The sequence below is a fragment of the Prenolepis imparis genome, unplaced genomic scaffold, assembly GCF_030444845.1.
Source record: "Prenolepis imparis isolate NDT839.2.m4 unplaced genomic scaffold, iyPreImpa1.0 SCAF_9, whole genome shotgun sequence".
Lineage (NCBI taxonomy): Eukaryota > Metazoa > Arthropoda > Insecta > Hymenoptera > Formicidae > Prenolepis > Prenolepis imparis.
In genome coordinates, this window is record NW_028141167.1 from 2,040,964 (window position 1) to 2,055,363 (window position 14,400).

The 14,400-nt window shown below is 27.9% G+C and overlaps 1 protein-coding gene and 1 pseudogene across 2 annotated transcripts; both read left to right on the forward strand.

The window, feature by feature from the left end:
* The first annotated feature begins 701 nt into the window (after window positions 1-701).
* On the forward strand, window positions 702-9,523 carry LOC145940901 (lysosomal aspartic protease-like; annotated as a pseudogene). Its single transcript, XR_014426087.1, has 15 exons — window positions 702-880; window positions 1,727-1,974; window positions 2,585-2,703; window positions 2,848-3,047; window positions 3,146-3,268; window positions 3,340-3,475; window positions 3,601-3,693; window positions 3,774-3,905; window positions 7,146-7,280; window positions 8,111-8,191; window positions 8,366-8,562; window positions 8,734-8,856; window positions 8,928-9,060; window positions 9,187-9,279; window positions 9,356-9,523. The product of XR_014426087.1 is annotated as a lysosomal aspartic protease-like (transcript).
* A 1,357-nt stretch (window positions 9,524-10,880) lies between these two features.
* On the forward strand, window positions 10,881-14,400 carry LOC145940463 (lysosomal aspartic protease-like). Its single transcript, XM_083045649.1, has 8 exons — window positions 10,881-11,059; window positions 11,921-12,168; window positions 12,766-12,884; window positions 13,029-13,228; window positions 13,334-13,456; window positions 13,528-13,663; window positions 13,789-13,881; window positions 13,962-14,400. Exons 1-8 carry the CDS (start codon window positions 10,998-11,000, stop codon window positions 14,094-14,096), a joined length of 1,116 nt encoding a protein of 371 aa, XP_082901775.1. The 5' UTR covers window positions 10,881-10,997; the 3' UTR covers window positions 14,097-14,400.

A 14,400-nucleotide genomic window follows, 5' to 3' on the forward strand; every position in this document is an offset into this window, starting at 1 on the left:
ATAAAATGTTTGCAGGATTGCTGATTGAATGTTGGATAATTATGCAAATAATTGATACATATAAGAAAATATTTCTTCGTATCATATGTGACACGCACACATTAGTATTTATCCAATTAAATATCAGATCTTGAACAAAGCATTTAAACTTCCTCGACGTCAACTTCCGTTCCGTCTATTAATTAACTTCAAGTCAAGGCAAATAACAATTATTTAATTTAAAAAAATTATCATCACGTTGCGTATTTTCCGTTGTTAGTTTTATTAAAATTTAGTCACACAAAAAAGTTTCAAACAAAATTCAATTTTTTATTATTGCCAAAGTTTATATTACTGACAAAATTTGTGATCAACATAAATTTTTACATAATTTGTGTCTTAATCTTGAACAGTGCGACACTATATTGTCAAAACAAAGCCTTGTTATAGAGGCCAATTATAATATTGCAAGCAAAATGTCATTTGCAAAAAATTCATTGTTGCATAGCTGCCTGTCTAATTAACGTAAACAATACATTTTTTCGAAATGCTAATCGCATTTTTCTCATTAATCATGCACACATTTAATAATTTATTTTAATACAGTTTGTGCTAATTAAAGAAAATATGAAACAAGATATTTTTTAGATTTGATTGATTATTAGAAACCAGGAAGGTTTCTCGAATGCGCGCTATCGTATATATAGTGCTGCCATATCTCGACGAACTAGAGTTCCAGTGGTCGACTAGAATTAATTTTTTGTACGTCTAGAAGGTGCAGAAAATATTCGACGAAACTTCGCTATCTAAAGTTTAAATCACTGGAAAAATTCAGAAATATGTTTCGCTTCTTCGTGGCTGTCGCGGCGCTCTTCGTGCTGATCGACGCACAACTCCAGAGGTAAGTGCACACATTTTATTGTGTTATATGTACGATATCGGAATGATAAATATGGAATTTATAAAGATATTGATCTACCTCATAAAATCGTTCACGAAAACCACATAAATATGTGATTAACATTTAAATCAGAAATTAACAAAGTTTTAAAATGTTACAAAAATGTGTATATATATATTTATTTATTAATAAAAAGAAGAAAATAGAACATTTTTGAAGAAAAAGATTCTCCGTAAATTTGCGAAACTCGCGTTTTTATTTATACTTTATCGCAATATCCTTATCGTGTTCTAATATTAAACTATTATATTTTCTAATGTGTAAGCAAGTGAACTACTATGAGTTCTTCTTATTTATTTATTCGAAGTTCTCTCTACAAATTTTTAGTATATACCATATTTCTAGTGAATATGTTTATCTCATTTTGATTTACCTTTTTGTATAAGATTGTGAGCAACGTTATCTTCAACTAAAAATCAGTATCAGTTAAACTATAATAACTTAAAACTTTACGTTATAAATTAAATAATATTTCATATATATATGCAATGTGTGCATCATATAATTTAAAAAAAGTATCGGTTTAGTTAAAAAAATAAAGGTTTAATTAAATAAAGTTTGTCACATAATTATGCTCAAATCTTTTATATTTATACTATAAAAATGTAAGTAATTTTGATTTTTGCGATAGTGTTGAATGTATATAGCCTAATCATGACTTTTATATTTTTTTTATATCAGCTTTTAATATCTATAAAAATATAAATATACATTATGTATACATGTATGTATGTATATGTATGTATAATATATATATATATATATATATACATATATTACTTTAAGAATTCCATTGCACAAGACGGAAACTGTTCGAAAAGCTTTAAAGAAACTTGGCATCGACTTGAACCAGATTGAATTGGCCAATGGAAATAATACTGCAACAGAAGGATTGTCCAATTATGTGGATGCTCAATATTATGGTAAAATTACCATCGGAACTCCACCACAGCCATTTCTAATATTATTTGATACTGGTTCCTCAAATCTTTGGGTACCATCCAAACAATGCAGTTTATTAAATCTTGCTTGCCGTAAGTGTCTTAATATATATATAATACTTACTGTGTTTTAATATATATCACAATATTTGTATAATTAATTTGCTCTTATAAGTACATAATAATATTCTTTTACTAATTATGCGAACTACGCGGCTTACAAACATATGTTTGTCTAACAAAAAACGAATTGAGAAGAATTTAATTTAATATTTTTTTCTTCGTTAAACCGCAAAAAATGGTAAAAAAAAGTTCTTGATATTTTTTTATAAAGATACACTGCTATATGTATATTTATTTGTATAAATTAATTAAACATTTGTTATATGTGTGTATATATATATATATATATATATATATATATATATATATATACATGCTACTATTAATCTAATATCTTATTATATATACATAGATTGTACCTAATAATATTGAATATTGTTTAAAAACATTGAAAAATATTAATCTTTTCGAACAATTAAAATCAAATTAAAATGTATAACTAAAGTCAAATAAAAATGTACATAGAAATGTTATAAATATGAACTAATAAAAAGACTAATAAGAGCCAAACGAGATATAAGCGCAGATACAAAAACTTCTAAATAATTTTCGGTATTGCTTAACTTAATATTTTTTACAGTAACGCATAATAAGTACGATAGTAGTGAATCCAGCACATATATACCAAATGGTAGTTCGTTTGCTATTCAGTATGGCACTGGCAGTCTGACTGGATACTTATCTACTGATGTAGTTAATGTGAGTCACCATTAAATACACAATCCATGTCAGTTACAATTACAATCGTAATTTATAAACATTTCCGCAGCATTCATATTGTTATTCTTGTGCATCGTAATATTTTATTATTTTAATAGCAATTTTAATAGCAATTTATTATAGGTTGCCGGTCTTAATGTTAAAAATCAAACATTCGCAGAAGCGATTAACGAACCAGGCTTAACGTTTGTTTTTGCAAAGTTTGACGGTATTTTGGGCATGGGCTATAAAGAGATATCCGTCGATGGAGTGACGCCTGTTTTCGACAACATAATCGCACAAGACCTAGTGTCAGAACCTATTTTTAGCTTCTATCTGAGTCGGTTCGTATCTTCTTCGTATATGTACTGCGTTTGTTTCTAAAAGTGTTTTTAATTATATACATATATATTACAATATAAAAGATATACAATCTATGCAGAGACCCTTCAGCTCCGATAGGTGGTGAATTGATATTGGGTGGTACCGATCAGAATCATTATGAAGGTAACCTCACATACGTTTCTGTTACTAAGAAAGGATACTGGCAATTTAAAGTGGATAAGTATGTTATTATATTTAAATTATACGCTAATCCTCATACTGCAATAAATTATTAACATTATCGTGCTGTAGTATCAAAATAGGTAATACATCATTACAACCGAATGGTTGCCAAGCTATTGCTGACACAGGTACCTCGCTAATAGTTGGACCATCAGACGCTATCGACCAAATTAACACACTAATTGGAGCTGATGCTGACGGAACCGTAAGTACACAATATTTTTCATTGTGGCATAGTTTCTTATAGAAAAATCATAAAATGTTACTGAATGTATATGTATTAAATTAATATCTGTTAATTAGTAATTTAATATTTTCTTTTGCTCAAAGGTGGATTGCAGTAAGCTTAATAATTTGCCTCCATTGGATATTGTTCTGGGTAATAACACACTCACTCTGAACTCTACCGATTACATTCTTCAAGTGAGTATTATGTATGGATCATAATACGGTTTATATTATTTAAGAAAACGAAATCACATTGTATATTTAATTTCTTGCAGGATGGCACCGTATGTTCGAGCGGTTTCTCAGGATCTGAAAGTCCTCTTTGGATTTTGGGTGATGTATTTATTGGCCCTTACTACACCGTATTCGACCTAGGAAATAATCGAGTGGGATTTGCTAAGTCAAAATAAATGTCGATCGCCTTGTTTTGAAGTCATACGGTTAAATCTAAATGACAACCTTGCCAATAATTAAGTAAAATTATTTTATCATTTGATGTTTATTGTTTCGTAATTTTCGATTACAATTATCAAAGCAATGCATTCTTATAAATGGATATATGTGATATATTCAAAAATTAAAACGAAGATAGGTATATATGATATTTGTCATCAATAATTTTATATATCTATATTGTGTGAAATAAATCTGATTTATAATTGAAATAAAATATTCTTTTAATGAAAATAAAAAATTATTTTTCTTGTATACTCTATATATTGATATTTTATACATTAATCCTTCACAGTATTTATAAATGTTTGTATTTATAAATATATTATTTGCTCTTTCTCTATGTATATATTATTGTTTCTTTCTTGTATATAATGATAATTATATAACAGTCAATAATAACAGTACTGCAGATAATGCTATAATATATTTTATTTTCCAATTAATGATAACACCAAGCAATCCTTTTCTTTCTTATAATATTTAATTAACTTGTTATAATATATATTTCTCGTAATTAAACTGCCTTACTTTTCTCTTAAAATAAATAAATTACAATTCCTTAATAAAAAGTAAATATTTCAAAAATATATCTAAACCTATTATCCTTTTATAAAATTTCTTTTCTTGTACTCTTTCTCATAATTTATCATTTATATTCTACATCATAACAATGAAAATATTGTACATATTTGGAATTTGTACAATCTTTCGAGCTAAAACTCAATGTTACTTTTGTTCCTGTGAAATTAACATAGCAATCCAGTCGTTCGTAACAAATTTTACAAGATACTCGAAGGTCGAGTACATCTTTGATTTCTTCTTTAAAAACTCTTGTAAACACATTTATCAAACAAAATAATTTATATTATATTTCAACTCATGCTATTATAGCTTTCTCTTGGGAAGAATCACTAGATCTTTTTACATTAACGATTCAAGCATTAACGCTTTATGCTGTATTTAAATGTTTTGAAAAAAACCATATGTTTTTTTGTAAACAATGTGCTTCGAAATTATTTAATACAATTATATACAATTATCCCATCTAAACAAGGCATGTGACTGAGGCCGTGTTCCAAAATTCACTGCCAGCACTGAAAATTTATAGTTCACGTTACGTATATTATAGATTTTTAGCGCTGGCAGGGAATTTTAGAACACGGCCTGAGTGAATTCAATTTGTATCGAAGTTTTGAAGCCTCTTTTCGGCGATGTTGATTGACTGTCTCTTCGCGTTGTGCGTCATTTATAGCATCGAAAGGCTATCATCATCGCGAGGGTTAGCTGTTTGACAGTTTGTCCCCAAAAAATTAAATAAAATAATAATATGTTTCAAAACATATGTTATAATACCTTAAATTCGATTAATTTTTTTGACAAATATCAGCTGATTTCTGTCTTCTGTCTTCAAAGAATATTAATCGCGGACAAAGTATATATTATAAGTATATATTATAACATATTATAATTAAAATATATGTTAATATAACATATTATTATGTTAATATGTTATAATCTGCGTATAATGTACTATTGAAAAAAACAGGCGAATTATTAGCTCTTTGTATTAAATAAATACGAGCTTGCAAATTCTTTTATATAATATACATAATATAAGTCTGCGCCGTGTAGGCTTCGCGGTTACAAAGTTTAATTTTTAAATATTCTAAAAAAGCCAAAAATTTATTGCTTGTTTTTTGTTAATAGTACAGTGTATGCAGATTACTTTTATACCAAACAGATTCGAGCGTACAAATTTTTTCATTTAATATACATAATATAAGTCTGTGTTTTATAGGGTTCGCGGCAACAAAGTATCGATTTTTAATATTTTAAGGCAAGCCAAAAATTCATCGCTTATATATTTCGATAGTACATGGTTTGCAGAATATTTTGGTACCAAGCAGGCACCAGCGTACAAATTCTTTTATTTAATATACATAATATAAGTATGCGTCGCATAATGATCCGCGGCGACATAGTGTCGACATTTAATATTATAAAACCAATCAAAAATTCATCTCTTGTATATTTCGATAGTACATTGTGTGCACAATATTTTGATACCAGCGTACAAATTCTTGTATTTAATATACATAATAAAAGAATGCGCCGCATAGGGCTCGCGGCGACATAAACACATGTTCTAGATCATCTATTATCCATAAAAGAAGATCCAGTATATGGACCACAGTGTCGACATTTAATATTATAAGACGAGCCAAAAATCCGTCGAAATATACAAGCGATGAATTTTTGGATATTCTATAATATTAAAAATAGACACTGGGTCGCCGCGGACACTATATGCGGCGCATACCTATAATATGTATATTAAATAAAAGAATTTGTACATTAGTGTCTGCTTGGTACCAAAATATTCTGCAAACCATGTACTATCGAAATATATAAACGATCAATTTTGGCTCACCTTAAAATATTAAAAATCGATTCTTTGTTGCCTCGGACCCTGTACTGCGCATATATAAATTATATATATTAAATAAAAGAATTTGTATGCTCGTATCTGTTTGGTATAAAAATAATCTTTTTACAATATATTATCGACATATACGAACAATGAATTTTTGGCTTCCCTAAATATTATAGTAATATCCGTAATATAAAAATGCGTCCCATACGAATACTTTATCTACCACGCTGCACATTTCGCGCAAGACTGACCGCAAGACTCTCAGAGCCAGTTTCACCGACAGTTATTCATCTTCGATTAAACTATATCTTTGTCTCTTTTTAGATACGTTCATTAAAAAGAGACAAACATATAGTTTAATCGGAGGTTAAAGTTAACCGACCTTGGTAAAATTTGCCCTCAGTGCCAAGCGCAGCCTATACGTCTGCCACGCTGCGCGTCTCGAGCGAGACTGACTCTCGATTCTCGAGCCATTGCGATACTGACGATCAGTCTCGCGCGAAACGCGCAACGTGGCGAATGTGTGGGGTGTGCTTGGCGACGTCGCTACTCACGAGACTTTTGCGGTTGCGGTCAGTCTCGTGCGAGACGTGTAGCGTGGTGCATGCGTACAGACGCGCGAATCTAATGGAAACGCAGATAATTTGATCGAATGATTATTGTAGAATATTCAATTTTTTTTGTTCTCTGTTAAATATTTAAATAATGAATTTTTATGCATTGCATAATTAATCCACAGATTTTTATGCATGCATAGCAATCAGCGCATAAAAAAATATATGTATTAATTAATTATGCAATGCATAAATATTTAGTATTTAAATTTTCAACAGAAAGTGCGAACAAAAAAATAAAATTTTCTACATTGCAAATCTTTTTAATATTGCTTGCCGTAAGTGTTTTAATATATATACATATATATATATATATATAAATATATATAATATATAATTAAGTTACTTCCATAAACACATAGTAATCTTTTTTTAACTGCTCGGCTTACGAAGATATGTTCGTCTAAAAAAACGAATTGAGAAAAATTTGATATAATATTTCCTTCTTCGCTAATTGTAAACATCGTAAGAAAAAATAATTATAATAAATTTTTTGATATTTTTTTCAATCAGAAAATATCGCTATACATATATGTATATATACATACACACAGTGAGTGTAAATTAATATATCTGTGTGCGTGTGTTATTATTTATTTAATATTTCATAATAAATTGTATTAAATAATATTAATTGTTGTTCAAAAACATTTTTTAAAAAATAATTTTTTTCGAATAAAAATATCAAATAAAAAAATGCACACATTAAAATATTATAAATGTTATAATATTTTATTTTATCTATTTATTATATTTCTCAAATAAAATTTTGGGGAATTTTTAAAACAGTAAAATAAATACCATTTAAGAATTAATAATAATATTGATGATTTTTAAGAAATGATAACATTAATAATGTAAATATTAGAAAGTCATACTTTACAATTTGCATGCACAAACTTGATCACTCTCTGAAGAAACAAACAAGCTTTGACAAACAAAGTTAACGCAGCTCATGTTAAACCTAACCGACGAACGCATATACATATAAGCAATAATATTTAAACAACTATTGCGTGTTTAGATTAATGTAAAAGAGAAAATCTTTTTATTTTTAAAATCTCTTCAATATTGTTAACTTATGATATTAATTACTATTTTTTTACAGAAACGCATCGTAGGTATAATAGTAGTAAATCCAGCACATATATACCAAATGATCGTATTCTTATCTACTGATGTAGTAAATGTGAGTCATCATTATAAACACACAATCCAATTCAGTTACAATTACAATTGTAATTTATAAACGTCTCTTAAGCAATCATATTGTTATTTTTATTTTATTATTTTGTTATTTTATTAATTTTATTAATTTTATTTATTTTATTATTTTATTATTATAATAGCAATTTTGTTATAGGTTGGCGGTCTCAATGTTGAGAATCAAACATTTGGGGAAGCGATTAATGAATCAGGCTTATTGTTTATTCTTGCAAAATATGACGGTATTTTGGGCATGGGCTATGACACGATATCCGATGGAGTATCGCCTGTTTTCTACAACATGTTGCAACAAGGCCTAGTGTCAAAACCTGTTTTCAGCTTCTATCTGAATCGGTTCGTATCTTCTTCGTATATGTATTGCATCTGTCTAAAAGTATTTTTAATTATATATATAATATAATATATATAATATATAATATAATATATAATATATTATAAGATAGATCTATCTATATCTATCTATCTATAATATATTACAATATAAAAAGAATACAATCTATGCAGAGACCCTTTAGCTGAAATAGGTGGTGAATTGACATTGGGTGGTACCGATCCCGCTCATTAGAATGGTGAATTCATATATGTTCTTGTTAATAAGAAAGGATTCTGGCAATTTGCCATGGATAAGTATGTTATTTTCTAAAAATCACGCTGATTATGTTGCAACAACTTATTAACGTGTTATTTTCATACTATAGAGTCGTAATAGTTGGTAACATCTTGTGCGGTCATGGTTGCCAAGCTATAGCTGATACAGGTACCTCTTTAATTGGACCACCATCAGATATCGACTTTATCAACGAATATATTGGAGCTGATAATAATAAAAACGTAAGCAAACGATACATTTTTCACAATGGCATAGTCTTTTATAGAAAAATCATAAAATTTTACTGAATATTAATATTTATTAAATTACTAATTAGTACAATTATTTATATGATCTATTGTTTAAAGGTAAATTGTGATTCGATTAATCAGTTGCCTCCAATTGGTTTGGTTCTGAATAATCAGACATTCAATCTTACCCCTAACAATTACATTCTTCAAGTGAGTATTATGGATCGTAATGCGATTTATATTATTTAAGAATACAAAGTCACACTGTATACTTAATTCTTTGCAGGATGTTTCGGATAATGGCACGGTGACATGTTTGAGCAGTTTCTCGAATGACTTTGATTTAGATTTTTGGGTTCTGGGCAATGTGCTTATTGGTTCTTACTACACCGTATTTGACCTAGAAAATAATCGAGTGGGATTTGCTCGATCGAAATAAATATGTTGATCGCCTTATTTTGGAGTCATACCGTTAGATCTAAATGACAATCTCGCCAATAATTAAGTAACATTATTTTTATACCATTTGATGCTTATTGTTTCGTAATTTTCAATTACAATTATCACAGCGATGCATTATTATAAATGGATATATGTGATATATTCGAAAATTAAAACGAAAATATATAATATGATATTTGTCATCAATAATTTGATGTATTCATATTACGCAAAATAAATCTGAATTAATTAAAATAACATGTTCTTTTCGTATACTATATACTGATTAGATATATAGATGAATGTATATATCTTTCACAATTTATTTAAATATCATGTGCACTCTTTCTTTCTTTGTCTCTCGATATAGATATTATCGTTTCTCTCTTGTATGTAATAATAGTATTGTATCACAGATAATGCAGGAATATTTTATAAATTTTGCAATTAATGATAACATCAAAAGTAATCCTTTCCTTTTTATAATGTATTTAATTATCTTCTTAATAATATTTCTCGTGATTAAATTGGACACCTTACTTCTTTCTCAATATAAATAAATTACGATTCCTTAAATTTATTATATACAATTTCAATATCCTGTAAAATTCTGAATACAACCAGAAGTGAGAAAACGCAATATAATAGGCAAGCGTGTCTGCAGAAATGATAAAATGTTTGCAGGATTGCTGATTGAATGTTGGATAATTATGCAAATAATTGATACATATAAGAAAATATTTCTTCGTATCATATGTGACACGCACACATAAGTATTTATCCAATTAAATATCGGATCTTGAACAAAGCATTTAAACTTCCTCGACGTCAACTTCCGTTCCGTCTATTAATTAACTTCAAGCCAAGGCAAATATCAATTATTTAATTTTAAAAAATTATCATCACGTTGCGTGTTTTCCATTGTTAGTTTCATTAAAATTTAATCACACAAAAAAGTCTCGAACAAAATTCAATTTTTTATTATTGGCAAAGTTTATATTACTGACAAAATTTGTGATCAACATAAATTTTTACATAATTTATGTCTTAATCTTGAACAGTGCGACACTATATTGTCAAAACAAAGCCTTGTTATAGAGGCCAATTATAATATTGCAAGTAAAATGTCATTTACAAAAAATTCATTGTTGCATAGCTGCCTGTCTAATCAACGTAAACAATACATTTTTTCAAAATGCTAATCGCATTTTTCTCATTAATCATGCACACATTTAATAATTTATTTTAATACAGTTTGTGCTAATTAAAGAAAATATGAAACAAGATATTTTTTAGATTTGATTGATTATTAGAAACCCGGAAGTTTTCTCGAATGCGCGCGATCGTATATATACTGCTGCCATATCTCGATGAACTAGAGTTCCAGTGGTCGACTAGAATTAATTTTTTGTACGTCTAGAAGGTGCAGAAAATATTCGACGAAACTTCGCTATCTAAAGTTTAAATCACTGGAAAAATTCAGAAATATGTTTCGCTTCTTCGTGGCTGTCGCGGCGCTCTTCGTGCTGATCGACGCACAACTCCAGAGGTAAGTGCACACATTTTATTGCATTATATGTACAATATCGGAATGATAAATATGGAATTTATAAAGATATTGATCTACCTCATAAAATCGTACACGAAAACCACATAAATATGTGATTAACATTTAAATCAGAAATGAACAAAGTTTTAAAATGTTACAAAAATGTGTATATATATATATTTATTAATAAAAAGAAGAAAGTAGAACATTTTTGAAGAAAAAGATTCTCCGTAAATTTGCGAAACTCGCGTTTTTATTTATACTTTATCGCAATATCCTTATCGTGTTCTAATATTAAACTATTATATTTTCTAATATGTAAGCAAGTGAACTACTATGAGTTCTTCTTATTTATTTATTCGATGTTCTCTCTACAAATTTTTAGTATATACCATATTTCTAGTGAATATGGTTATCTCATTTTGATTTACCTTTTTGTATAAGATTGTGAGCAACGTTATCTTCAACTAAAAATCAGTATCAATTAAACTATAATAACTTAAAACTTTACGTTATAAATTAAATAATATTTCAGATATATATGCAATGTGTGCATCATATAATTTAAAAAAATATCGGTTTAGTTAAAAAAATAAAGGTTTAATTAATTAAAGTTTGTCACATAATTATGCTCAAATCTTTATATTTATACTATAAATATATAAGTAATTTTGATTTTCGCGCTAGTTGAATGTATATAGCCTAATCATGACTTTTATATTTTTTTTATATCTGCTTTTAATATCTATAAAAATATAAATATACATTATGTACACATGTATGTATGTGTATGTATGTATGTTATATATATATATATATCTGCATAATATATATATATATATATATATATATTACTTTAAGAATTCCATTGCACAAGACGGAAACTGTTCGAAAAGCTTTAAAGAAACTTGGCATCGACTTGAACCAGATTGAATTGGCCAATGGAAATAATACTGCAACAGAAGGATTATCCAATTATGTGGATGCTCAATATTATGGTGAAATTACCATAGGAACTCCACCACAGCCATTTCAAATATTATTTGATACTGGTTCCTCAAATCTTTGGGTACCATCCAAACAATGCAGTTTTTTAAATCTTGCTTGCCGTAAGTGTCTTAATATATATATAATACTTACTGTGTTTTAATATATATCACAATATTTGTATAATTAATTTGCTCTTATAAGTACATAATAATATTCTTTTACTAATTATGCGAACGCCGCGGCTTACAAACATATGTTTGTCTAACAAAAAACGAATTGAGAAGAATTTAATTTAATATTTTTTTCTTCGTTAAACCGCAAAAAATGATAAAAAAAAGTTTTTGATATTTTTTTATAAAGATACACTGCTATATATATATTTATTTGTATAAATTAATTAAACATTTGTTATATGTGTGTATATATATATATATATATATATATATATACATGCTACTATTTATCTAATATCTTATTATATATACATCGATTGTACCTAATAATATTGAATATTGTTTAAAAACATTGAAAAATATTAATCTTTTCGAACAATTAAAATCAAATTAAAATGTATAACTAAAGTCAAATAAAAATGTACATAGAAATGTTATAAATATGAACTAATAAATGACTAATAAGAGCCAAACGAGATATAAGCGCAGATACAAAAACTTCTAAATAATTTTAGGTATTGCTTAACTTACTATTTTTTACAGACACGCATAATCAGTACGATAGTAGTGAATCCAGCACATATAAACCAAATGGTAGTCCGTTTGCTATTCAGTATGGCACTGGCAGTCTGACTGGATTCTTATCTACTGATGTAGTTAATGTGAGTCACCATTAAATACACAATCCATGTCAGTTACAATTACAATCGTAATTTATAAACATTTCCGCAGCATTCATATTGTTATTCTTGTGCATCGTAATATTTTATTATTTTAATAGCAATTTTAATAGCAATTTATTATAGGTTGCCGGTCTTAATGTTAAAAATCAAACATTCGCAGAAGCGATTAACGAACCAGGTTTAACGTTTGTTTTTGCAAAGTTTGACGGTATCTTGGGCTTGGCCTATAACACGAGATCCGTCGATAATGTGACGACTGTTTTCGACAACATAATCGCACAAGGCCTAGTATCACAACCTATTTTTAGCTTCTATCTGAGTCAGTTCGTATCTTCTTCGTATATGTACTACGTTTGTTTTTAAAAGTATTTTTAATAAATAATAATTATATATATATTAAAATATAAATAAATATACAATTTATGCAGAGACTCTACAGCCGAGAAAGATAGTGAACTGATATTGGGTGGTATCGATCAGAATCATTATGAAGGTAACTTCGTATACGCTCCTGTTTCTAAACAAGGATTCTGGCAATTTAAAGTGGATAAGTATGTTATTATATTTAAATTATACGCTAATCCTCATACTACAATAAATTATTAACATTATCGTGCTGTAGTATAAAAATAGGTAATACATCAATACAACCGGATGGTTGCCAAGCTATTGCTGACACAGGTACCTCGCTAATAGTTGGACCACCAAACGCTATCGATCAAATTAACAAACTAATTGGAGCTGATGCTGACGGAACCGTAAGTATACAATATTTTTCATTGTGGCATAGTTTCTTATAGAAAAATCATAAAATGTTACTGAATGTATATGTATTAAATTAATATCTGTTAATTAGTAATTTAATATTTTCTTTTGCTCAAAGGTGGATTGCAGTAAGCTTAATAATTTGCCTCCATTGGATATTGTTCTGGGTAATAAAACACTCACTCTGAACTCTACCGATTACATTCTTCAAGTGAGTATTATGTATGGATTATAATACGGTTTATATTATTTAAGAATACGAAATCACATTGTATATTTAATTTTTTGCAGGATGGCACCGTATGTTCGAGCGGTTTCTCAGGATTTGATATTGATTTTTGGGTTTTGGGTGATGTATTTATTCGCCGTTACTATACCGTATTCGACCTAGGAAATAATCGAGTGGGATTTGCTAAGTCAAAATAAATGTCGATCGTCTTGTTTTGAAGTCATACGATTAAATCTAAATGACAACCTTGCCAATAATTAAGTAAAATTATTTTATCATTTGATGTTTATTGTTTCGTAATTTTCAATTACAATTATCAAAGCGATGCATTATTATAAATGGATATATGTGATATATTCAAAAATTAAAACGAAGATAGGTATGTATGATATTTGTCATCAATAAAATTTTATATATCTATATTGTGTGAAATAAATCTGATTTAATTGAAATCAAATATTCTTATAATAAAAATAAAAAATTGTTTTCTTGTGTACTCTA

Bases quoted from the DNA above. Each gene is read 5' to 3' on its own strand.
- LOC145940463 (XM_083045649.1), top strand. From the start codon at position 10,998: ATGTTTCGCTTCTTCGTGGCTGTCGCGGCGCTCTTCGTGCTGATCGAC. The intron at 11,060-11,920 runs GTAAGTGCACAC...TATTACTTTAAG, and splicing joins ATCGACGCACAACTCCAGAG to AATTCCATTGCACAAGACGG. The intron at 13,457-13,527 runs GTATGTTATTAT...ATCGTGCTGTAG, and splicing joins TGGCAATTTAAAGTGGATAA to TATAAAAATAGGTAATACAT.